The sequence below is a fragment of the Pristiophorus japonicus genome, chromosome 15, assembly GCF_044704955.1.
Source record: "Pristiophorus japonicus isolate sPriJap1 chromosome 15, sPriJap1.hap1, whole genome shotgun sequence".
Taxonomy (NCBI): domain Eukaryota; kingdom Metazoa; phylum Chordata; class Chondrichthyes; family Pristiophoridae; genus Pristiophorus; species Pristiophorus japonicus.
The window spans coordinates 16,775,085-16,802,291 of NC_091991.1; the positions used below are offsets into that span (position 1 = coordinate 16,775,085).

A 27,207-nucleotide genomic window follows, 5' to 3' on the forward strand; every position below is an offset into this window, starting at 1 on the left:
TGTGTAAGGCGGACTGGTTGGGCTGGGTGCTCTTTACCTTTCTGTCATTGTTCATAGGTTTATATATAACCTTCAGAGCTGCTGACCAAGGACCGTGTGGCTCTTTGTCGGCCGGCCTGGACACGATGGGCCGAAAGGACCTCCTTCTACGCTGTAGATTTCTATGTTTCTTTCTATGTTTCTATATCGAGGATGACTTGCTTCCACGCCAAAAAGGGATGAGTTCCCAGGTGTTTCAATGAAGGACCTGATATTCCAGGTCCAGAACTACATGTTGAAGGGTGGAAAATGCCTAAGCGTGGATTTTTTAACGTGTGGTGGCCATTGCACACCAGCCACTACACGGGCTTGACAGAGCTAGGTCTTGATCCAGTGGCAAGGGTAAATCAAGACGACTGGAGACCAGCTCTGCTGCACGGACCTAGTGCGTACATATATTTCAGTGTGAGCTGGCCTGTGCTGTCCCTGGGCCCTCTCTTCTTCTGGACCCCGATCACATCGCTCCACGATCACTCGCCGCTCCTGCGCCCCAACCTCGCCGCTCCTGCTGTACATGCTCACGCTCTAATCAGCGACCTGAACCTTGGTGATGTCGCCCTCTTCAGTACCGTCGCTCCCCAGCACCTTGAAGTGGTATGCTCCTTTGAAAGCCTTGACCGGCTGATGGTCTTTGCAGGCCGAACCTACCACCTACATAGCTACACCCCGGAGCATTACACCCACCATCTTCCTCTGTATCCTCGGCTTCAAAAAAAGGTGAAATGTAAAATTAGTAACATTATTAAATAAACATTGAATAATAATGAAGACCATTGGTGTATACTTTCCACAAAAATATGCACATAAGCATAGAATTCAAAGTCAAAAATATCACTAGCACTCCTATAATGCTCTTGAATAAAAAGAGCATTTGACTTATCCAGTTACCTGATAATATACTGCACATTATTAGCATTGAACATTATATCTCGCTCACCATGAGCATTGCCACAGGACATTTATTAGTAATTTAAAGAGAAATCACTGTAGAACTGAGAAAGATGCTGGAATGCATGTTATGTAAGGGGTGGTTTGCAGGGGGTCAGCTTTCCCTTCTGACCTTATATGAGCGGTTCCGAATCGCTCCCACACCCTTGGTTCTAGACACTGGAATTATGAAGGGACTGTGACAGACTTGGACAGACAATCAGTTTCAAGGTAGGAAGCAGGTATAGCTTTATTGTGTTTAAAAAGAAGTAAAAGGCACACCTTTAATAACACACAGACCAATACACACTGAGGGGTATAACACATTGAATAAATTGTCCAATTACAGTCTGTGGGGAAAAGAATACAGCTTAAACTCTAACTGGGGTAAAGAGGCGAATGCAGATACATTTACACAAGTTATCCCAGCCTCCCTCCTCCCAATTCCCCTAACTAATGAAGTTATAGCTCTGGGGGGTTCAGGGGCTATGCTCACCAATCCCCTTTTTGACAGTTCCAACTCCAGGGTTCGCCTAAGTTGTCCCTGGGGTTCGCCTTAGTTGTCCACGTTCTGTAGTCTGTACCCCTTGGTAGCGTAGGACCAGCTTGTAGAGTGGAAAGATCTTCGGTTTTTCTTCGGTTTTGTCGGGTTGGTTCCGGTTGACTGTTGGGTTGGTCGCGATGGGCCGCAACTTTCCAATAGTCGTTTTGACAGCCTGTTTGCTGTTGTGGTGCTGTCCTTCTGGGTTTTAGAGATTCCTTTCGCCGATGTTTCGGGATCCCACTTTTCGAGGCTGGTGTCGAACTTATGCAACGAGACTGCTAACTTAATAGTGTCTCTTGAAGCACACCTAACTGCCAGAACAGACTTCAATTATACTAAAACAGGCTTCTTTATCTTCCATCAAATCTAGCTCAGTTCTTTGTTTCGATTTTTCAGCCAGCTAACTGAAACTTGATTAAGTGGTTTTAATCTGGCGTTAATAGGCTTTTCAAAGTTGGTGAGCTCTCCATTGTGCTAGTCTGGCCTGAGCCAGATATTTCTATGCCTGTTGAAAAGGTGTTGGAATATGTATGTGACATTTGGGTCCTCCGGGTGCGGTGATAAATGTTTCTTCCATCGTTGATTGTTTAAATGCTAATGTTTTCAAGGGGCAAGTTTCGAGGGTATACAGTTCCCAGACAATTTGATTAGTTCCAATGTCCAAACTGGCCCTTTAGATATTGACCCCACCCCTTTTCTTGCAGACCCAACATACACCTTTTAAAAATCCCAAATTCGATTAAAGTTCGTAGTTTCTTTCATGTGCACTTTAGGATTTCAAACTTTCTGGTAGATAGTTCCAAATTAAATTCCCTTTCCTATGAGTCCAAACACTGGGTGGGGGGGGGTCTCCATGAATGCACCCCGTTTTGTCCCCTGCAGGCCTCGTCTGCCCCTTTAAAATTCATTTGTGTCCCAAAGTTTTCCTTCCATTTTAAAAGTCCAGAAAGGGATTCTTCTCCTCTGCAGGGAAAAGGTACCTGGAATCTTTGCGAGATATTGGTAAATTCTACACATGTTAGTGAAAAAAAAGGGAAATCAAGTCATTCTGAGATATTCCATTGTCTGTGCCATTGTTTTTAGTGATGACTTGCCGTCCATCATTTCTCAACAGTTTTGTAACACCAGATGTAGTGCTCTTATTACAGAACAAGGATACTCCTTCCTTTACATGGTGCATTTGTGAGTGCTTTGGTGTTCATGAATAAAAGCAAAACATCAATCAAATCCTTTGAGATTAAATGTCGCAGACATATGAATACATTTATTATTTTCTGACTCAAAGAGCCCTGCCATCTGGCACAGGCAGAGCAAGGAAGATTAGATTTTCAATAGTGGAGTAGGATTTTCTGATATAAAATGCTTATGTAGGAGCACAGCAGAATAGCTCGTAGGTGTGTAGTTATCTCTGAAATCAGCACAAATCCGTAGCAGTTGGTTATTTTTCGCGTGACTCTTTTTTTAATAGGAAGGTACTGGCTTTGGGAAATGGAGCGATCACAGTAAAGATAGCAAGATAAATGTTCTGCTCACTTCAATAAATGGCAGGACCCAATTATAGCCAAACTCTCAGATTTTCAAGATCATCCAGAATAATTTACTCAACTTCCAGCCCATATTAGGCTTGATGCTGGGAGCTCATCTTAAAAATATTTACGGATAAATGGCTGTAACTGGGGATATAATTGTAGCTGATTTTACAAAAGCTATAACAATGTTAAAGTATATTTCAGACATTGCAGAAGCTATATAGATTTTTTTTCTAAAAAGTGGCTAGCAGTAGAGAGTAAAGCAAAAGTAGAGAGAGAAATTGGAATCTGCGGGTATTTGACGCAGTAACACTGGTCCTGTTTGATGGCTGGTGAAGTGGATGTGTTATTGTGTGAGGCGGGTGCAAGGACTTTGGCACTCCCTGGAGGATATCAGTGCAGCTCGCCTGGCGGGAGGTCACAGCTCGGGGTAATGCAGTGTACACTACCCACAAGACTTTGAAACAGATGCAGAAGATAAGGAAGCTGCCAAAGTAAGGCTACCCATTTGCCAAGCACCACTAAGTGTTACCTATCAACCTGTTTCACATTCACTGTTGCCCCATTCCAAGGCCTCACACAACCTTTAAGCCTGTTCTCATGTAGCCATCCACACATTTGAGCTGTAATTTACACCCTTGCGCACTCACATCTACAAAGGTCTTCACGCATAAAGTTATGGTAACACAACCCAGTTGAATGATTCATGGTCATTATTGACATAGGATGCACTGCAGGATGGCCATATGTCTGCCATCAATTAGTCTTTTACTTTGGAAAATGGAGAAATGCAGTGACATTGGGCAACTGTTTGGTGCTGTTATTGCTGTTAAATTGGAAAGGAGGTTGTCATGTATGTACATGCTGTTTGTAGCCACTAGATGGTGTCATTGTTGGAGGCCACTGAGCAGCATGCACATGGTGCTGCTCTGGTATAAAAGGCCAGCCATTTTGTGAGTCAGGCACTTTGGGCCATAATAAAGCAGAGACAAGGTTGTACCTTATTCAGTTAAACAGTACTCAATTTGTACCTTTATTGCATACATAATAGAAGTTATAGTTTTGGCTATTATGACATGTGTATCGGTAATGATTGATACATGTGTGGGTAACACATGAACTAATATTGCAGATTATGCCTATGCTTGTCTAGAAGGAGGTGAAAGCAAAGAAGCTGAGGTCAAAAATTAATTCAACTGTTCAGCGTTTCAATCCTCAAAATGAAAATATTTTCTGCACACCAGCAATAGCTCAATGTATTGGACAGTCTGCCAGTGAGTTACCGCCACATGTTGGAGATGATGGAGCAGTCTGGTGCATGACATTGACACTCTACAATCAACCACGGATCATGTGGTCACCTCAGTATATGCTACAGCTTGGCCCTCCTTGTAGGAGCCTATGGCACCAGTAATAACGTCCCAGAGATGCTCTTACTGCCGCCATGCAGGCTCTGGGTTCCATCATCACCTCTGCTTGGGACAAGCTAGGAGACCGAATGGAAAGGGGCTTCAGCCTCATCACGGATCTCCTACATTCTGCTCTTCCACACATCACTGGGAGTGCTGAGCCACAGCCCCATTGTACAATCAGTTGTGCAATGGGAGTGGAACATGTTGCCATCTCTCAGGACAACAACAATCCACACCCTCACCATGGTCTCAACTAATGCTTGCTCTGGTGCCAGAAAGCCAGCTGAGCCATACTGCTCTGACACCTGCCTAGATGCTGTAGCCAGGTCCTCTCAGGCCAGAACATAAGCATCTCCAGAGCCCTCATCTGAACCATAGCACCCTTCCATTCCCCATGCTGAAGTGACTGGAGGAGCATCTTGTGAGACTAGTACAGTGGATCACGTAAGAAAGACATTATGGGATCACATCTGGGTAATAATTAGTTTGTAATTATAACTTGTGTTGAAATCTTGGTATGCAGAGTGGACATGTGCTAGCTGATGACTTTGCAATGCCAGGTGACAATTAACTCAATGTTGGTCTTTGGGCAGAAGTTACATAACAAGATAAGAAATAGGAACAGGAGTAGGCCATACGGCCCCTCGAGCCTGCTCCGCCATTCAATAAGATCATGGCTGATCTGATCATGGATTCAGCTGCACTTCCCCGCCCACTCCCCATAACCCCTTATCCTCTTATCATTCAAGAAACTGTCTATTTCTGTCTTAAATTTATTCAATGTCCCAGATTCCACAGCTCTCTGAGGCAGCAAATTCCATAGATTTACAACCCTCTGAGAGAAGAAATTTCTCCTCTTTTGTGTCTTCCTCATAATCTGCTTTCCCACCCATCATTGTATCATCAACAAACCTGGCTACATTACACTTGGTCTCTTCATCCAAGTCATTAAAGTAGATTGTATTGGAGAGTGGAAAGACTAAGACAAATCCTGGACATGACTGTTAAATTGGGGGTGTAGATGGGACAGGGATTGTTCAGCTTAAGTGCTGTTCAATGAACGGCTGCTGAAAAGCACTGGCTTCAAGTTTATCTTGAAGCACTCCTATTTATTCACCATCCTTGATGTCATTTGTGTTGACTTCATCATCTGGTTGACGTTTCTCATCCAATGCTGCTCCAAGTGTTGTCTCCATTGCTGAGCACAACTATGAAATATACAGCAAACCACTATCATATGGAGCACTTGTCTGAGCTGTATTGGAGAAAGCCACCAGGCCTGGGAGGGTTGCTTGAGCACTCCGATGATTGATATAGGAACATGGGTGCAGGAGTAATTGACCCCCTTGAGCCTGTTCCATAATACAATGACATCATGGCTAATCTGTACCTCAGCTCCATTAACCCCCCTTGTAACATTTCTCTTAGAAGCCTTACCTAACAAAAATCTATCAATCTCAGTTTTGAAAATTTCCATCGACTACCCTTTGTGTGAAAAAGTGCTTCCTGATTTCACTGCTAATTAGCCTTGCTTTAATTTGCTTTAGCAAACATGGCATTAGTCACTTTTTTGATGGAAGCATGAACTGCCACTTGACTGATATTGCTGATATCACCTGCTGAGCCTAATAGGAGGTAGAGGGCCATAGTACTGGAGTGCATCATCACCCCCGGCAACCAAATTTTAATTTGATCATTTAAGTTTAAAGTTGAATTTGTTTAATTTGCAAGTTTTAGTGCCCCCCCCCCCCTTTTGGCCAGGGGGCACTTGTATAATTTGTGTGTTGGTGCCCTCAAAAAAAGGGGACTGGAAAACATTTATTTTGATGTGTGACCCCCCCCCCCCCTTGTAGCGGGCATTTGTTTAAAGTGCACAACTAAAAATAGTAGAGGGCCATAGTCACCTTGACTGCATCAGGCAATGCAATGCAATGCCTGGTGTGGCAGTGGGTTTCAGTTCTTGTTGCAGAAAGTGACAGGTATGTGACTGTACCTTTCCATGGAAACTATCTCCCTATCCACTGCCCCTCTGAGAAGCACAGATCTATAACTCTGGGCCCACACACAGTGCTGGGAGGGCAAAATGTCCACAGGCTCTGCTCCTCCCCTGTGGTCTCCCTAGAGCTGCAGCTTCAGGGGTTCCTTCCACCTGTTGCTGCTGCTCTTCTTCCTCTAGCTAAAAAGATATTTATTTTTAGAACGAAGAGCATTACCAGTACCCCCTTAAGCTTCCTGATGGTTATCCAGCTACTAGAAGAAAACGTTACTCACTGGATGCACTGACTAAGTCAAAAATCACACTATGTTAAATCCTCATGTTCTCAGTTGAATCTTGAATTTGCTGTGTGGTTGAACTTGGAGGGCTTTGAATTTCTTCCTTCATCCTTCTCATTATACAGGATCAGAGTATGTATTACCTTAAGCTTTTCCAAGATGCACCTTCCCCTTCACTTCCCTATGTTATTGTTTCCCATTTTTCATGTGTTTTTTTACATACCCCGCATGCACGATGTGCCAAAAATACTCATTCCCTTACATTGAACTGATCATTAATGTACTGGAAATCATGCCTGAGACTATTCCTAGAATAACTCTATAAACTAGTTCTAACCACCCCCCTGAAAATATCAGCTTTCAATAGAATTTTATGGCTTTCCTTGACTTAGTCCTTACCAAGATTATCACCACAAAATCTCTTGCATTAGCTACTTTTGCCTCAGGTATTTCACTGTTATAGACTTATATTTATTGTGAACTTGTTATAGTGTGATGTTGATTTCTTTTTAAATGTTATTTTGCTTGTTTTATATTTTTGTGAATTATTTTTCCTTGCACTTTGTAATAATAATTTGTAATTGAAAATTCTGAAATGAACAAGTTTTATTTTAAAGGAGCAGAATTATACTTATGTTTCAACTAATATTGTTACCACAAAATAAAAATGATCAAAAGGTATAGCAGAGAGTGACAGGCTGCATGATTCAAGAGTATTCTATCAATGTGAATCTGACACCCGAACAGTCTGTCTTTCTCAGCATAGAACTTTTATTGCATTTGACAAAAACTCTTTACCTCCAAAAAGAACATGGATCTGAACAGAACGTAGGCTTGTAATTGTGAGACATTCACTAAATAAACAAATGTTTGATAAAGAACGGAGCACTTGTAAAGAATTTTAAAGTGCGTATTTACAGCCTGTTTATTACACTTCACCATGACTGCGGAACCTCTACTAGGCGTTAAACTGCCATGTTGCCAATAAAATGTATAAAAAGCACTTTGGTTGAGAAAGCATTACTATTAAAAAATGGCACACTGCAACCACTACTCTTATGTTAGTTTTGGTGCTGATATTTTATGCACTTTGACAGATTTTATGCTGAATATGAACATCTGAAAACTTTGGTTGAATAATCCTCCATATAAACACTGAAACTCTTTTTGGAGTTCATCTGCAAAACAAAAAAACATTAAACGGTGCCACCCGACCTGGGTGACACTCCAGACATTTACAAGGCCCTTTTTTTTCCCCCTTTTTTTTTTGTGTTTTTCTTTTTTTGGTTTTTTTTTGGGCACTAAAATCACAATTTTTCCCCAGTGCCCCCTATAAAAGGGAAGGGGACACTAAAAGCACCGGCAATTAAAACAAATTAAACTTTAAAACGTAAAATCAAATTAAAATTTGGTTGCCGGGCGTGATGATGCACTCCGGTCCCTCCGGTGCCCACCTCTCGCGGAAGGCCGCGAGCATACCGGTGGACACCGCGTGCTCCATCTCCAAGGACACCCTGGACCGGATGTAAGAGCGGAAGAGAGGCAGGCAGTCAGGTTGAAGGACCCACTCGACCGCCCGCTGCCTGGACCGGCTGATGGCACCCTTGGCCGTGCCCAGGAGCAGTCCTACGAAGAGGCCTTCGGACCTACCCGCTCCCCTCCGCACAGGGTGCCCAAAGATCAGGAGAGTGGGACTGAAGTGCAGCCAGAATTTCAGGAGCAGCCCCTTCAAATAATAAAACAGGGGCTGCAACCTTGTGCATTCCATAAAAACATGGAACACGGACTCTTCCAGACCGCAGAAATTGCAGTCCATATAAACACTGAAACTCTTTTGAGTTTACCTGAAAATAAACATAAACATTAAACCGTGCCACCCGCCTGGGTGACACAGCAGACATTTTCAAGGCCCCTTTTTTTTTTTTGGTTTTTTTTTTGTTTTTGTTTTTTGGGGCGCTAAAATCAAATTTTTTCCAGTGCCCCCTATAAAAGGGGAGGGGGACACTAAAAGCACCGGCAATTAAAACAAATTAAACTTTAAAACGTAAAATCAAATTAAAATTTGGTTGCCGGGCGTGATGATGCACTCCAGTCCCTCCGGTGCCCACCTCTCGCGGAAGGCCGCGAGCGTACCGGTGGACACCGCGTGCTCCATCTCCAAGGACACCCTGGACCGGATGTAAGAGCGGAAGAGAGGCAGGCAGTCAGGTTGAACGACCCCCTCGACCGCCCGCTGCCTGGACCGGCTGAAGGCACCCTTGGCCGTGCCCAGGAGCAGTCCTACGAGGAGGCCTTCAGACCTACCCGCTCCCCTCCGCACAGGGTGCCCAAAGATCAGGAGAGTGGGACTGAAGTGCAGCCAGAATTTCAGGAGCAGCCCCTTCAAATAATAAAACAGGGGCTGCAACCTTGTGCATTCCATAAAAACATGGAACACGGACTCTTCCAGACCGCAGAAATTGTAGTCCATATAAACACTGAAACTCTTTTTGGAGTTCACCTGCAAAACATAAAACATTAAACGGTGCCGCCCGACCTGGGTGACACTCCAGACATTTACAAGGCCCTTTTTTTCCCCCCCTTTTTTTTTTGTGTTTTTCTTTTTTTTTTTTCTCTTTTTTTTTTTTTGGGCACTAAAATCACAATTTTTCCCCAGTGCCCCCTATAAAAGGGAAGGGGACACTAAAAGCACCGGCAAATAAAACAAATTAACTTTAAAACGTAAAATCAAATTAAAATTTGGTTGCCGGGCGTGATGATGCACTCCAGTCCCTCCGGTGCCCACCTCTCGCGGAAGGCCGCGAGCGTACCGGTGGACACCGCGTGCTCCATCTCCAAGGACACCCTGGACCGGATGTAAGAGCGGAAGAGAGGCAGGCAGTCAGGTTGAACGACCCCCTCGACCGCCCGCTGCCTGGACCGGCTGATGGCACCCTTGGCCGTGCCCAGGAGCAGTCCTACGAGGAGGCCTTCGGACCTACCCGCTCCCCTCCGCACAGGGTGCCCAAAGATCAGGAGAGTGGGACTGAAGTGCAGCCAGAATTTCAGGAGCAGCCCCTTCAAATAGTGGAACAGGGGCTGCAACCTTGTGCATTCCATAAAAACATGGACTCTTCCAGACCGCAGAAATTGCAGTCCATATAAACACTGAAACTCTTTTGAGTTTACCTGCGAAAACATAAAACATTAAAGAGTGCCACCCGACCTGGGTGACACTCCAGACATTTACAAGGCCCTTTTTTTCCCCCCTTTTTTTTTTGTGTTTTTCTTTTTTTGGTTTTTTTTTTGGGCACTAAAATCACAATTTTTCCCCTGTGCCCCCTATAAAAGGGAAGGGGACACTAAAAGCACCGGCAATTAAAACAAATTAACTTTAAAACGTAAAATCAAATTAAAATTTGGTTGCCGGGCGTGATGATGCACTCCAGTCCCTCCGGTGCCCACCTCTCGCGGAAGGCCGCGAGCGTACCGGTGGACACCGCGTGCTCCATCTCCAAGGACACCCTGGACCGGATGTAAGAGCGGAAGAGAGGCAGGCAGTCAGGTTGAACGACCCCCTCGACCGCCCGCTGCCTGGACCGGCTGATGGCACCCTTGGCCGTGCCCAGGAGCAGTCCTACGAGGAGGCCTTCGGACCTACCCGCTCCCCTCCGCACAGGGTGCCCAAAGATCAGGAGAGTGGGACTGAAGTGCAGCCAGAATTTCAGGAGCAGCCCCTTCAAATAGTGGAACAGGGGCTGCAACCTTGTGCATTCCATAAAAACATGGACTCTTCCAGACCGCAGAAATTGCAGTCCATATAAACACTGAAACTCTTTTGAGTTCACCTGTGAAAACATAAAAACAATAAACGGTGCCACCCGACCTGGGTGACACTCCAGACATTTTCAAGGCCCTTTTTTTCCCCCCTTTTTTTTTTTTTTGGTTTTTTTTTTTGTGTTTTTCTTTTTTTTTTTGGTTTTTTTTTTTTGGGCACTAAAATCACAATTTTCCCCAGTGCCCCCTATAAAAGGGAAGGGGGACACTAAAAGCACCGGCAATTAAAACAAATTAAACTTTAAAACGTAAAATCAAATTAAAATTTGGTTGCCGGGCGTGATGATGCACTCCAGTCCCTCCGGTGCCCACCTCTCGCGGAAGGCCGCGAGCGTACCGGTGGACACCGCGTGCTCCATCTCCAAGGACACCCTGGACCGGATGTAAGAGCGGAAGAGAGGCAGGCAGTCAGGTTGAACGACCCCCTCGACCGCCCGCTGCCTGGACCGGCTGATGGCACCCTTGGCCGTGCCCAGGAGCAGTCCTACGAGGAGGCCTTCGGACCTACCCGCTCCCCTCCGCACAGGGTGCCCAAAGATCAGGAGAGTGGGACTGAAGTGCAGCCAGAATTTCAGGAGCAGCCCCTTCAAATAGTGGAACAGGGGCTGCAACCTTGTGCATTCCATAAAAACATGGACTCTTCCAGACCGCAGAAATTGCAGTCCATATAAACACTGAAACTCTTTTGAGTTTATCTGTGAAAACATAAAACATTAAACGGTGCCACCCGACCTGGGTGACACTCCAGACATTTACAAGGCCCATTTTTTTTTTCCCCCTTTTTTGTGTTTTTTTTTGTGTTTTTTTTCTTTTTTTTTTTGGTTTTTTTTTTGGGCACTAAAATCACAATTTTTCCCCAGTGCCCCCTATAAAAGGGAAGGGGACACTAAAAGCACCGGCAATTAAAACAAATTAACTTTAAAACGTAAAATCAAATTAAAATTTGGTTGCCGGGCGTGATGATGCACTCCAGTCCCTCCGGTGCCCACCTCTCGCGGAAGGCCGCGAGCGTACCGGTGGACACCGCGTGCTCCATCTCCAAGGACACCCTGGACCGGATGTAAGAGCGGAAGAGAGGCAGGCAGTCAGGTTGAACGACCCCCTCGACCGCCCGCTGCCTGGACCGGCTGATGGCACCCTTGGCCGTGCCCAGGAGCAGTCCTACGAGGAGGCCTTCGGACCTACCCGCTCCCCTCCGCACAGGGTGCCCAAAGATCAGGAGAGTGGGACTGAAGTGCAGCCAGAATTTCAGGAGCAGCCCCTTCAAATAGTGGAACAGGGGCTGCAACCTTGTGCATTCCATAAAAACATGGACTCTTCCAGACCGCAGAAATTGCAGTCCATATAAACACTGAAACTCTTTTGAGTTCACCTGTGAAAACATAAAAACAATAAACGGTGCCACCCGACCTGGGTGACACTCCAGACATTTTCAAGGCCCTTTTTTTCCCCCCTTTTTTTTTTTGGTTTTTTTTTTTGTGTTTTTCTTTTTTTTTTGGTTTTTTTTTTTTTGGGCACTAAAATCACAATTTTCCCCAGTGCCCCCTATAAAAGGGAAGGGGGACACTAAAAGCACCGGCAATTAAAACAAATTAAACTTTAAAACGTAAAATCAAATTAAAATTTGGTTGCCGGGCGTGATGATGCACTCCAGTCCCTCCGGTGCCCACCTCTCGCGGAAGGCCGCGAGCGTACCGGTGGACACCGCGTGCTCCATCTCCAAGGACACCCTGGACCGGATGTAAGAGCGGAAGAGAGGCAGGCAGTCAGGTTGAACGACCCCCTCGACCGCCCGCTGCCTGGACCGGCTGATGGCACCCTTGGCCGTGCCCAGGAGCAGTCCTACGAGGAGGCCTTCGGACCTACCCGCTCCCCTCCGCACAGGGTGCCCAAAGATCAGGAGAGTGGGACTGAAGTGCAGCCAGAATTTCAGGAGCAGCCCCTTCAAATAGTGAAACAGGGGCTGCAACCTTGTGCATTCCATAAAAACATGGACTCTTCCAGACCGCAGAAATTGCAGTCCATATAAACACTGAAACTCTTTTAGGAGTCTACCTGCAAAACATAAACAACATTAAACTGTGCCACCCGACCTGGGTGACACAGCAGACATTTTCAAGGCCCCCTTTTTTTTTGGTTTTTGGTTTTTTTTTTTTTTTTTTTTTTTTTTGGGGCGCTAAAATCAAATTTTTCCAGTGCCCCCTATAAAAGGAGAGGGGGACACTAAAAACACCGGCAATTAAAACAAGTTAAACTTTAAAACGTAAAATCAAATTAAAATTTGGTTGCCGGGCGTGATGATGCACTCCAGTCCCTCCGGTGCCCACCTCTCGCGGAAGGCCGCGAGCGTACCGGTGGACACCGCGTGCTCCATCTCCAAGGACACCCTGGACCGGATGTAAGAGCGGAAGAGAGGCAGGCAGTCAGGTTGAACGACCCCCTCGACCGCCCGCTGCCTGGACCGGCTGATGGCACCCTTGGCCGTGCCCAGGAGCAGTCCTACGAGGAGGCCTTCGGACCTACCCGCTCCCCTCCGCACAGGGTGCCCAAAGATCAGGAGAGTGGGACTGAAGTGCAGCCAGAATTTCAGGAGCAGCCCCTTCAAATAGTGGAACAGGGGCTGCAACCTTGTGCATTCCATAAAAACATGGACTCTTCCAGACCGCAGAAATTGCAGTCCATATAAACACTGAAACTCTTTTTGGAGTCTACCTGTGAAAACATAAAACAATAACGGTGCCACCCAACCTGGGTGACACTCCAGACATTTACAAGGCCCTTTTTTTCCCCCCCTTTTTTTTGTTTTTTTTTGTGTTTTTCTTTTTTTTGGTTTTTTTTTGGGCACTGAAATCACAATTTTCCCTAGTGCCCCCTATAAAAGGGAAGGGGGACACTAAAATCACCGGCAATTAAAACAAATTAAACTTTAAAACGTAAAATCAAATTAAAATTTGGTTGCCGGGCGTGATGATGCACTCCAGTCCCTCCGGTGCCCACCTCTCGCGGAAGGCCGCGAGCGTACCGGTGGACACCGCGTGCTCCATCTCCAAGGACACCCTGGACCGGATGTAAGAGCGGAAGAGAGGCAGGCAGTCAGGTTGAACGACCCCCTCGACCGCCCGCTGCCTGGACCGGCTGATGGCACCCTTGGCCGTGCCCAGGAGCAGTCCTACGAGGAGGCCTTCGGACCTACCCGCTCCCCTCCGCACAGGGTGCCCAAAGATCAGGAGAGTGGGACTGAAGTGCAGCCAGAATTTCAGGAGCAGCCCCTTCAAATAGTGGAACAGGGGCTGCAACCTTGTGCATTCCATAAAAACATGGACTCTTCCAGACCGCAGAAATTGCAGTCCATATAAACACTGAATTCCTACAGCAAGGGACGCAGCTGTTGTTATCACTTGTTGTTCTGGGTAAGACATATTTAAAGAAGGAACGCAAGTTTTCCTTTCTTTAAGTAATGTTTTAGTTGTTATTTTGTCACTGTTTTACAGATGCAGTGTATTTTAGTACAGCACGAGTTTCTATTTTAAAGTTGTTGTGTTTGGTAGTTGATTTCAGTCTTAATTTGAACAAAAATATTCTAATGTTCCAACTAATATTTCCTTTTATGAAGTTCTTCAAATGTTCTCCCAGTTCTTTGCTATTTTGCCTCCTTTTAGTCATGGCACAGATTAAAAATTTTTTTTTTTTTTAGAAGTTTTACTATTGATTGTCTGCAAATTGCAAGGCTATATTATGTCCTAATATTTAAATACTGTACAATTTTAAAGATATATGAATTTAACTAGCCCTGTCTATGCTACAAGCTGTTTGCAATGAGCAGACAACCGTTATCTATATGGTCTCTAGTCTGATTATTGTAGGTGTCAAAGAAGGGTCTCGGATGATCGATTTTATAAACATTTGAAACCAATTTTCCCGATAAACACGGACAATTCCTACAGCAGGGAAACAGCTGATGTCACTTGTTCTGTGTAAGACACATTTAAAGAAGGAACACAAATATCATTTATATTAATATACTTTCCAATTTTTATCTTTCTCTGGTAAAGTGCTTGTTCTCTGCTTTTTACCCATTGCTATGCAACAGCCAAGACTGGACCTTGTGGAGAAATACACGATTTAGCTAATTTCCTTAAACTCCATACAGGATCATGTTAGTACTGATCTTGCACCATCATGCTGCCTTATGCATGTTTTAAATTTACAAATAGATGGTCTGGTGATCACTGTATTAAGTTCGACAGGATTATAGTTCAGCAGCGGTTATGCCTGTGATTCTACTTGGTGAGCTCCCAATCGCAACCAACCTATCATAGGAAGAGCTGATCAGATAGTGGTTATTTTCCCACATGCAGGGATATCAAACTTATGGTACAAGACACTCAGGCTACTCTAGTACACCTCCTAGTGGACAGCTATGGTATATTTCTGGTTGAAGACTTGTGGAGAAAATCTTGTACCGCGGGCAATCGCGGAGAATTAACTTAAAAGAGTAGAAACAGAAAAAATGTTGAGTGGAGGACTATAAATGCATAATGCTTAATCATAATCATACAACAACAATCTTCTATGTTTGCTTTATGTTTGAGAAAGAAAGTTATATATCTGTAACAATGTGTAAATTTAAAGCAATCATACATAATTGGCATTGATAATTGGAATTGGCCACAAACCACCTCAGGTAGGATATTCAAATAAAGCAAACAGGACTGTTTTCTTTGTTATTTCCTGCCGTTGGTGTTTTCCCAAGGCTTTTAGACAGACAGTCGCACTAGGATCACAGTTAGTACGCTTCCCACAGTCTGCCTTCAATTTGTTGGTGCTGACTGCAGCGGATTCCAAATTGAATCGAAGTGTGGAGGGATGCTTTTCACATATATTCCATTTGTTTCACTCTCCCCAGTGCGCGGAGTTAGAACCTGTTGCAACATACTCCCAATGGCCAAGTGGACAATAAGCCCGATACAATTCCTGATTTGTGCTGAATTGGTGGATCTGGGTAGCACTCGGGTTGCTAATTCGCTCTAGTTGTCCCTTTGTGTGGGTAGGAGGAAAATCTATTCGGCCTTTGGTTCAAATGGGGGTCCAGTGACTCCTGTTGGAAGGTACAGATATTAGTTGATGATATAATGGAGTTCAGCTGGAATACCTTCCACGGTCAATCAATATCTAGTAAAAAAAATATTTTGGAGTGTGAGCCCCCCCCCCCCCCCTTGCAGGGGGCATTTGTTTAAAGTGCACAACTAAAATAGTTGAACTGCTAATGTGCAGTAAAAAAAAATCAATGTCTAGTATACATGACGAATGGCCATTTGGCTGAGATACTAAACACCACACTGTATCTCAACAACATCAAGAGATGTTGGGGAGTCAGCATGAATCTGTGATGAAGGAATTTTATTCTGGAGTCATCTGCAACCGAAATTGAATTAGAATGGAGGTGAAGTTTAAGGAAGAACTTAAAACAAAAATCTGAAAAGGTCGTAGTAAGTGAAAATTAAACTTGCAGTTAGTTAAAAAGCTACGAGGTGACAGTTCAGATAGGACTCTAATGCACGTTACAGCATTGAAATCACAATTCATTTATTAAATTACAAAATTGGTTTGTTGGAGATGTCTGCTGCTGAGTATTGTACAATCCTCAATCAAAAAAGAATGGAAGTATGTGTACTTAAAGCTGGAGGAAACAACCGCCGCTAGAGGGCAAAATCCACACAGCGAGCTGGAGAACTGGTGTGGAACGGAAAATAATTCCGACTAAATAAACCAGCGAAACAAGCTTATAAGACGTGGATTCTGGTATCTGTCTGCTAGTTACTTGTTCGGTTGAATTTCTGCCATAACCTGAGCTGCACAATATGCTGCAGTTAGTCAGGAGTGAGAAAGCACTGCATATTTGAGGACCAGAAATAACCACAAACCACATCAAGATAGGATATTCAACAAAAAGAAAACACATTCGGAAGGATTGTCTGTTTCCTTTGTTATTTCCTGTTGTTGATGCTTTCCTGATGCCCTGCGCACACAACCGTGCTCTCCGTGAGCATGAAGCACTTCTCATAGTTTGCCCTTCAGTTACGAAAGAGAGCAGGAAAAGGAAATATTGTGAAAAGCGTGCAGCGTGAAAAAAAAACACAATGCTTTGAAGTTTTAATTCCGGAGTTAGAAATGAGTCAGGAGCCGAGCACCGAGACTGCTCTGAAATAAACCCAACTGAGAACAAATAGAAAGGCGGCGCCCCATCCCGTCCCATCGCATCTCGCCGCTGCTGCTGGCGAGTGTGGAGTAGTGCAGGGACAGTTCTCATCACACGTGCGCTTGTGTGTGTGTGTGTGTGTGTGTGTGTGAAATCTAATCCCTAGCCGCCAAACCACCGAGGAGATGCCTCACTGTGTGATTGAGGATTAGTAAACCGGTGTCTTGTAGTACAATGTGAACGGCGGAGAAAACACGTAGAATGATCACGTTCCTGGTGTGAACTTTTCCCCCAGTTTCTGTTTATTTCGGACAGGAATAGTCCGTGTATAGACACCCCTGGCAACATACAATCAAATGTCACCGAGAATCTGCCCGCATGCAAATGTTTCCCGACTTTATTGCATTACTGTGCCTCAATATTAAGTACAACAATCCGCACAGAAAAGGAACGAGTTAACTCCTATCGTTTGGGATTAAGTCAGGAATCTTAGTGAAAGATATAAAAATAAGTGTAATTTTTTTGCGAAAAAAGTATCACCTAAACCTATACACAATCTGCAGAATATGTAAGCACATTGGCATATCAGGGGACATTGTAGGGTTTTTGGATTTAGAGTGCGCAATTATAAATTGCTTTGTGTTTACATAACCTATTACAGTTCCTTAAATGTTGGTGCCAATACGTACTTCCGCAAAATGCTGAAGATTTCTCCTAGCGGAATTGTAAATATGTTTGTATGGAACTGGTTTGTGATTTCGCTGTATGGAGGAAAGCTTCACTCTATAGTTCCAACAAACCCTTGTGCAACTCAGCCCATGACGTTATTTGCAGAAAACCTCAAATACTCTATTACAACATTAACACTGAAACTACCCACTTTTAATCTTACTATTCCCGAGTATGTTCGGAGTATGTCCATAAACTACTTGTCGATACATTTTTTTAAAAATCGGGCTAAGTTATGCAATGAATTATGATATTTTCCCCATATAATGTTCACAGTGTGTGTTGTAGAAATAGCACTCGACGTGCGAAGCCGCGTTATTCAAAGTAACTGATGTTGGCGTGAACAGCTCCGTCCATAATTCATCAATCGCAAGTAATGGGCCGCCGGAGAAAAGTGTGCCCGTCTTTACTCTTTCAAATTGAAACACTGAATTTCACTCCTTGCAATATAGATATGAATTTCACCCCTTTGCTGCATTCAATGCAGACAACATTAAACCAAAACTCGGGGCACCTTTGGCCGGACTGAGCTGCAGACTGTGCAATGTGGCCGGGGCCATCGGTGCAATTGCACAGAGGAGGGAGGGTGCTATGTGAATGCACACAGGGGGCGGTGCCGCTGTGCTGTGGCTGCAGGTGCAGCGTGCTGACTGACAGCTACCGAGAGCGGCGACGCCGAGCCCTGAAACTGACCAGCTCCTGGGGGAGGGGCAGGAGGGGGCGTGGCCGTACGCATGCGCCTTGCTGCCCGCCGGGAGTCCCTACACGCGGCTCCGCTCTTTTGCAAGCAGAAACACACACACGCTCGCTCACTCACTGTCTGCAGCCTTTATACATGCATGTGTATATAAAGCGGATTCCTCAATGTAGCCGGCCGATTGCACATCGAGTCTGCGTCCCGGGCCGATCGGCAGCACCTTGCAGTCTCTGCTGCGGGTTTAAGAGACTCAAAAGGGGGCAAAGGAAAACCAACCAGCCCGAGGATGTGGAGCCATCCCAGCGAGGTGACGAGAGGAGTCGATGCGATACTGTAGTAGACATGATTTCTGAATTTGTGAGCAGCGCGGTTGCTATTGCCCTGTATCTGAACACACTGAGCGCTGATTTCTGTTACGATGACAGGTAGGTATTGTTCTCTTCTCCCTACTTCCTGATTGATCACTTCAAACTGCTGGCAGCTTTTTGGCCAGGCAATTCGCTCGATGATTATTTCAGCCTGTGGACCAAGTGAGGGATGCGGTGTCCCCTGCGAGGGGGGCAGAGGGTTGGGAAAAGGCAATCTTGTTTGCGGCTTAAAACTCTCAGTGGTGTCACCAGCGCCTGCAGATGTCGTTTCAGCGGAGCTACAAATCCTGTGCTCCAATTGGGGGTCGATAAAGACCGTCCATCCATCTCACTCGGTTACAAATCAAATTGCACTGAGTCCCAGCAAAATCCGCCCACCTTATGGCAGCATATATATTTTTTTAGCTCTCAGGTCACAAGGAGATGTTTTAATGTGCTATGGTAGCTGAAATCCGTCTGCGTGTCAACATTGGTTTACTGTTTTAAAAGAAAAGTAATTCCTCTTTAAATATATATATTTAATTGCATAGCACCTCCGATCGCGAGGTAAAAAGGTGTCAGCTGTGTTGTCTGAGAGACTGTGAAGCCTTCTGTAAAATCTTAACAGTTTAGCTGGTGTTGCTTTAGTGAAAACCGCAGTGTTTTAAAGCTCAGTATTGTTACACATTGATGAAAAGCGTCCCCGCTATCGTGAATCTTGAGTTTAATTCAGTTTCCGGTGACTTAATCTGATTACCATTTAGTGGCTGAATAATTGGAATATATGAGAACAATCACGCGTGGATAAACTTCAGTGTCTGGGGTTTTCATGCTCTATTTAAATTAAACCTTCCTTGAATTGACGGTACATTGACTTGATCAGTTCAGATTATTCCGAGGGTTTAAGAATGAGCTGGGTGTTGCAAGAATTGAAATGTTCTATTAAAAGCCGATATTTATTTGACACTTTTTTTTTTGCTCCCCTGTGTTTCGGCTCAGCTTTTAGGAGGTCCGTCAGGGGGAAAAAAATCACTTGGCTTGGAGCTGACAAAAGTGAGTCCACTGCCAACAGCGAGCGATGCAAACTGCTTCTTACTGAAGCGTGTCTGCTTTATTTACAGTGAGATACTGAGGGGAAGGTTTCAACCCTTTTTTCATTATCAATGAGTTTCATTGAAAGTACATCGGCTTTGACAGGTTCATTTTGTCACATTCAATAATAAAGTGTATCTCTGCCTTCCTTCTTGCCAAGAAAAGACTATTGAGATTCTTGTGTGTGGGGCAGTGGGACAGCGGGGCATCCTGAGTGATTGGAAATATGTTGACATTGACAATATTTATCTGTTGCGCGCCGTTAGACATCTAGAAATACGGGATGTTTTCTTAAAAGTAGTGAGACCCGTTAGATCTGCACTGGGGTCCTAAGAGCAAATTTGAAGAACAGAAATGCCAAGTCAGGAGATTCTCCCTGATGTTGGCCTATCCTTCACAGATACAACATTAAGCACGTGCGTTTTAAGACTAACCCCAGATAATGGTCTCACCCAGCACTGCTGGTCTGAAAAATACATCTTCGTGTCTAATTAAAATAAGAGTACGCGGGGGATAAACCTAATACACCAGGAGAGTGGCTGGCCCTTTGCCAACTTTTCAGCATTTTGGAGACAAGGTGCAGAAATATGGGCCCCGCAATTACCCCGTGGGACTCTAATGTATCAGCTTAACGTTCATCTGAAAGCTCTGCTATTTTAATGGCGGCGTTAACGCATTTAGAATAAAGTAACCCACTTAAAATAAATTAACTCATTTAAAATAAATGCGTTAACGGCTCCACTAAAATAACAGAGAAAAGAATTTCAAAGGAATAGCGGAGAGTTTGTATGCCGGCATCCCATGGAGCCATTTCAGGACCTATGTTTTGTCACTTAGCCCTTGCTGTCAGTCCCTCCTGCTGAATGTTGCTTTGAATGAGCAGCAGGGAAAGCAGGGGGCTGGAAGCTTGGACTGAATGTTGAATGATTTGTTTTCTGTACCTATTCTCACAAGTTATATAGCGATGACAGCTCAGATCAGGGTACAGGCACCTCGTAATGAGTTTTTTTTTAGGGGGATGGGGGAAGGTTTAATTTTTAATTATATATTTTTGAATTGTATTTTTCAACCAGTAATCAAGGGAAAGTGGGCTTCCTCCCCAGACTATTCCTTCAAATTGTGAAAGCTATTTCAATAATTTGAAAGTAGACTGTTGTCAAGGTGGCATTTAACAGACCTCTCCAAACATTAGAAAGTGAATATGATAAGTTAGAATTACTTCAAGTAAGAACAAGTCTGTTCTCAAATTGATGACTTGGGTGTGCAATATACTGTTATAATTGGCATATTGTATGGCAATCAACTGTACTTCCAGCTCACAGACTAGTTTACCAGGGAGAGTGATTGTAATATGTACTGGATTCTTTCACCCATGTTTCATTGCTATGGTGTTTTTCATGGCTGTTACCAATTATTGTTCTAGCCTGCAAAAGTGAAAGCGATAAATGATCATGTGATGTGTAGCATTGCAAGAATTTTATCTTGATTCACTGGTTAAATAATCTTTTAATATTATTCCAAATGATTATCTACGAGGTCTCCTACATAAGAGTAACCTCTTGGATCACATAGCACAACTGTCTGTTATTAATGTCAAAGCAATTCGTCACTGTCTTTGTACCAAAGTTATTTTTATATAAAAATAAATACTATTTACAACATATAAGTAAATAAATACTACGTGGTTCTCAATGCATTTAGGACAGTAATGTGGGTTCAGGGTTCAGAAGATGGGCATAAAGAAAGTATTTGTATTTATATAATGCTTTTCACAACCTCCATGTCCCAAAGTACTTTACAGCCAATGAAGGACTTTTAAAATGTTGTCACTGTTGTAATATAGGAAATGCGGCAGCCAATTTGCACACAGCAAGGCCCCACAAATGGCATGAATTTAAATGACAAGATTATCAGTTTCAGGTGTTGGTTAAGGGAGCAATATTGTGCAGAACACTGGGAGAACTCCTCTGCTCTTCTGGAATAAAGTGCCATTATATTCAGGCGAGTACTTCTATAATGTAGCGCGCATCTAGCATATTCAAGTTATGCTGACGGCTGCATCTTACTATGCCTCACATTGAGAGTGACAAAGCAGCTTTGCATTCATTGAATCACAATGAAATTCTTGGTCTGCTACGTATCACATGATCATTTGTCTTTCACTTTTGCATGCTGTGCATCTTAGAATATACATACCATGTTGTTCTTCATGAGTTCATGGTGATACACATCAAGAATACCATTGTGCACATGCTCAGAGCTTTGTTCTCCAGGTAGCTAATTGTATTTAATGTCACGAGAGAGCAGATGGCAGTGGCAAAATTTGAAACATTCCCAGGTGACTCAATGGATGTAATGTATTTTTACAGGATTGAAGTTATGTTACATCTGGTGCGTAGCCCAACCAATGTCAGATGCCCTTGTCTTGTTTCTTGGATTTTCAGTGTTCCCGAGTCAGATTGGAACCTGGCTGTTGAGAGTTGCACATACACTGCTGCTTTCACATTGATCAGAAACCCTTTGTATCAATATAAAAGTGGTAGTATACTGGCACTGATAAATTGCCCAGGCTTTATTCTCATTGTGATGTAATCTGAAGCCCTCAATTGTATTTTCCTGATAGTCATCCAGTATCCTCTCTCTTATAAGAATTACTGGTCTCTCAGTTTGTGGATTAAGCGTGCAAGTCTTGTATATTAATCGATCGTGTGCCCCATCTCTTGAGTGGAAAACAACCCAATTCTTCCCACTATATGTTCAAGTCTGTACATTTACATAATGCTGTGAACAATGTTTGTGATACATAGCTGCTTGAAAACTAACCGCTGTCGCTCATAAACTATAGCTCCTGTAACTCTCATATACAAGACAATTAAATACCGAATTATATATGTATTCATGCCAGAGTTAAAAAAACTATCCTTGATTTCTGAATCCAGATTCTGCTGGAAGTTCCAACCTATCAAATCTAGGAGCTAAATTTAACTCCCATCAAATAAATTTATAAATTCAGTTTTTGAATATAACCAAAACATAATAATATAACTGAAGGTGCAACAATTACACATCTTGAACAGTGCTTTATTTGCAACTCTTGTTAAAAATTTTACACCTTCCTCCCCCAAAACTAACTATTCATTAAGTTACATTGAGAAAGATTATTTGGGGACAGTTTGGAGAGACCTTGTAAATAAGTAAAGTAAACTAATAGTGATTCTTCAACCTCTTCAACTCTTAATTTTTATCTTTAATGATTTTTCTTTGCTCTGTCATGTGTGGCATGGATTTCAGATTAGTATTTATGAAATGAATTAGATCACTCAAGCATTTGGTTCAGGACATACATTGGGCAATATTAAGCTGTCTGCATGATTGCATGCTGCAGTTAAGAATGTGGCCAGCATAGAATGACAGTTCAGATTAGACAGCGCAGCAGTCTGATTTGAATGAAATTGCATCAGCGCTAACTTTAAACTGGAATTATGAGTTGCGATGTTTATCAGCATCTAACACTGCACCAAATGAATTTCCAGTGTTTAGGACTGAGCTTAACATAGAACAGATTAAAACGTAGGCTTTTGAATTCTACTAATGAGCAATCATTAGCAGGTCAACCCATTGTGAACACATTTGCATTGTGTAGAGCAAGATAACTTTAGTCATTTGCAAATACCTTTTAAGCTGTATTCCCTGTGCTGTTTGTTAATATGTAGTAATTAAAATTGTTAACCAATACCCCTGTAGCACAAAGGGGTAATATTTCTAAGATGTTGCATTGTAATGACGAAGAACACGTCAGAATGTTTCCTGAAGATTTCTTTGTAATTAAATGTGATGACATATTTAGTTGATTTAATTTTAGACTTAAAGTTGAAATCTGGAGATGTTAACATGTTAACAATATCCAGTATATGATACAGTGCAAACTGTCTGTCTGATCTAATGACATGTACAGTATAGGAACTGGTTGGGGAATTATAATGTGTTATTACAATTTTCTGTTCTCAAACAACAGGTTTTTTGGAAACTTGCATTACATGATTTATTGCATTTTTCCTGGAACAGACACTTTGGCAGTAACTTGGTGTTTTGAGTCAAGTATGTCAGCCACCTATCTGAAGCCAGATGGGTGTTTTATCAATATTCCTGTCAGCTCTGGTTTTACATGCAGTAAATTTGCTGATATGATTAGAAAGTCTTGTTACTTTTCTCTGTTTCTCTTCTGTTTGTAACACTGTTTCCTTTCTGGCTTCCCAGACACTGGTGAAGGCATGCTAAAACAATTACAACACTTTTTTTTCATATTTAATGCAAATAAATATCAAAGCCAGTACATCATTTCCTTTTAAAATTGCCCAATTGAATGCAAGATGAGCAAATCTTGAAATACTGAATCATCTGTTGCATATCCGGAGTGCTATTGCTATTGTGTGCAATGAGTGACTTTCATGGGTGAAGAAACAGTTTAGTACATTGTAAATTCTTGACAGTAGTTATACTCCACCGCCAAAATATACTAGAAAAAGGCCATGCATCTCACATAAGCCTCACTTCTCACTAAACTAGAAATTATTCCTAACATCTGTTTAAAAATAGTTGGCGTGATGTTTATAACTAAAAACTCAATTTTTTAATGCAATTTTTTTTAAACCCCAAATTCTTCTTAAGCAATCGTTTGAGTTATTGAAATTACAACAGAAAAAATCCATTTAAGAAATTATAAACCAGCACAAAAAATAATTTCCTTTTTAGAGTGTCATTACTAATCAAGAAGCACATATGTATTAGGAGGTGGTATGGTAATCATGAGCAAGGCTGATAAAAGACAGAGAACAGCACATTATATGCACTGTCAGATCCATTTCTGTGAAGCTGCTTGAAGATCTAGGGGTTGAAATTGGTCATGGCCACTTTTGAGGAGGTGTCACCCCCCGACTGCTGATTTTAGCACCAGGCGTTAGGTGCAGCCTCAAACTGCCAAATTGAGTTTTTAATGCCCAAAGATGAGAGAGCAGCACTAAAAGGTTTTGCACACTCGTCCTCGGGTGCCAAATGAGCGGGAGCTCAGGAGGCCTACTCAATTTCGCAACGGGAGGCTGCCGGCAAGCTAGGTGAAGAAAAAGAAAAACTACAACTTCACCGACCCACACACACTTCCCCACTGTGACAACTAAAGGAAAAATGCAGAAATAAAGAAAAAAGCTCAACTTGCTCTCTGGGCGTTTGTGTCCGAGATCCGCTATGTTTTCACCACTTTTTTCAGGCTGAAAGAGCGCCTTCCGGTAAGGCCGCCTTTGAAATCAAATATCGCGATAGTGATGCCAAGGGGGCGTTGCATGCTGGATGATGTCACCACGTGGGTGGCGTTGGATGGCACAGCTTTGCCTCTTGGCGCCTCTACCAAAGACCCAATTGAATTTCTCTGCTTACGTTAGGCCTTTGCCGCCTACCACCGGCGGTAACGAGCGGCGTAAAAAACCCAATTTCGATCCCCTAAAGTTTATTTATACTAGTTAGAAAGAGATCTAGTATCAGGCATATCTGAAAAGCAGAAATAAACTAAATTGTTACAAAGGAACCATATCTGAGTCAGAACATGTGTAATTCTTTTCTTATCTCTTTGAAAACAATGGCTTCAAATAATATGAGTAAAGGTTGTTCGGTTTAAATATATAATTATTTCTCAAAACAGCTTTACAACAAAGCTACAGTAAATCTCTTTTACTAATAATCAAGGCCACCGGTTTGCAGTTTTCATGGAATAATGCACAGACTTGTAGAATGCAATCCCCAAAACACTGGTTAAAATTTTGGAATCCCATATAATAAAAACAGAATTTGATTTATTCAATCACTATAAATCAACAGATGATATTGTGGAATGCTACCCCAAAACATCACTTAAGAATCCCAGAATCTGTGTAACTAAAAGGGAATTTGATTTATCCAGTCATTGCAAAGTAGCCCTGCTTATAATTATTCCACTCAAGTTATCGAGGAAGACTTCTGGGAAGATTCCACTTATTCTCAGCTGTTCTTCCTGGACCTAATGATTTTAACTGATGCTCCCATGTGGAATGTCTGGATTCTGGATTAGAATCGACCTGCAATTGCTTTTAAAACAGTGGAACAGAGTGAAGGAGATACAACAGCATTGCTGCACTCCAAAGAACTGAACAGTTATCAACTCGGGGGTTCCAGTGCATGATTGGTTATTGTGATCAATTATCCTTGCACAGTAATAGATTGTGTGCTCAATCCCACTTGTTGAAAAGAGAATGTATTTTCTCATGTCTAATCTTAATAGGATACGGGTTATACACCTGCCAAACTTGTAGTTAAGTAAACACTCGAGTTTTTCAACATTTTCTGTTTTTATTTCAGATTCCAGCACCTGCAGTAGTTTGCTTTTGTATTTGAGTTGCACTGAGAGTTATTGACAAAAATGTAACTTAGCATAACGATAGTGTTTTTGGTTAAGAAGCAACTTGCATTCAGAGAATTTTTATTCATTGGGCACAGATTTACTTTATTGTGTTCCCATCAAGGTGAGGGCAGTGCTGGATAAAGATCAGGATAAAGCAATCCCAGATCAGGTATAGCCCAGATTTATGCAAAATAAGATTCTTTCTATCCTGCTACAATAATGCATCTGATCCCAACTCGGAAAGAACCCCTACTGCACAAGTGTAAATGTTCTAATTTCCTACACTGTCCATTCTTGCAATCCCTCTTTCTCGGGATGCAATTACAGTAACTAAAGTTACAGAGCAAATCCCTTTCTAGTTTAGTATGGTTCAGGAACTAATTTACACAAAACATTAATCCGAGGCCCTGTCTGGACTCGAGTGGACGTAAAAGATCCCACGGCAGTATTTTGAAGAAGAGCGGGGAGCTCAGCCCCAGTGTGCTGGCCAATATTTATCCCTCAACCAACACCTAAAAACAGATTAACTGGTCATTACCTTATTCCTGTTTTGGGACCTTGCTGTGTACAAATTGATGCTGCGTTTCCTACATTACAACAGTTGATGACATTTCAAAAGTACTTCACTGGCTTTACAATGCTTTGCGATATCCTGAGGTTGTGAAAGGCGCTTTGTAAATATAAGCCTCTCTTTTTCTGACAGCCCAACTTAACTCCCAATCTGAACTAATAAAGTAGGAGGTATATGAACACTAAAGTAATGTCAACACTTTGGTCAGTAATCGCAGAGCTGGTGGATAAAACCCCAGTGGAAAAAAAGTACAACACTGGATTCATTTATTTTAGTTCTGCGGGTCGATCATTCTGTACTAACTCAGCAAAGAATCATTTGGAAAACAAACTACAGCATTGAGCGGAAGGAGCTTAAACATCAATTTATGTTATGATGCTATGCCATTAAAATGTCCCATTGTTGCATGCAGGCAGAAATTTGAGCTGGGAAATCAAAGCTGCACAAGACCTTGTTTTCACTACGGAAAGGGTCATGTGCTTCAGGTGTGAGCCCATCAACTACTGGCTGGCGAGTGGGGTGGGGATCAATTCCAGGTCCCAAGTATCCTGACGAATCGGATACTGATTTGGCCCTGTGTTTACATTTCAACTTTAACATCACA

General features: G+C 42.9%; 1 protein-coding gene across 2 annotated transcripts in view; it reads left to right on the forward strand.

Annotated features, from left to right (window-relative positions):
• The first annotated feature begins 18,299 nt into the window (after positions 1-18,299).
• Positions 18,300-27,207, forward strand: part of LOC139281413 (protein O-mannosyl-transferase TMTC2-like) — a 156,432-nt gene continuing 147,524 nt past the window's right edge. For both annotated transcript variants that reach the window (XM_070901573.1, XM_070901574.1), the window contains exon 1: positions 18,300-18,591. In XM_070901573.1, coding sequence (XP_070757674.1) covers positions 18,305-18,591 — 287 coding nt within the window. In that variant the 5' untranslated portion in view covers positions 18,300-18,304. The remainder of the gene's footprint in view (positions 18,592-27,207) is intronic.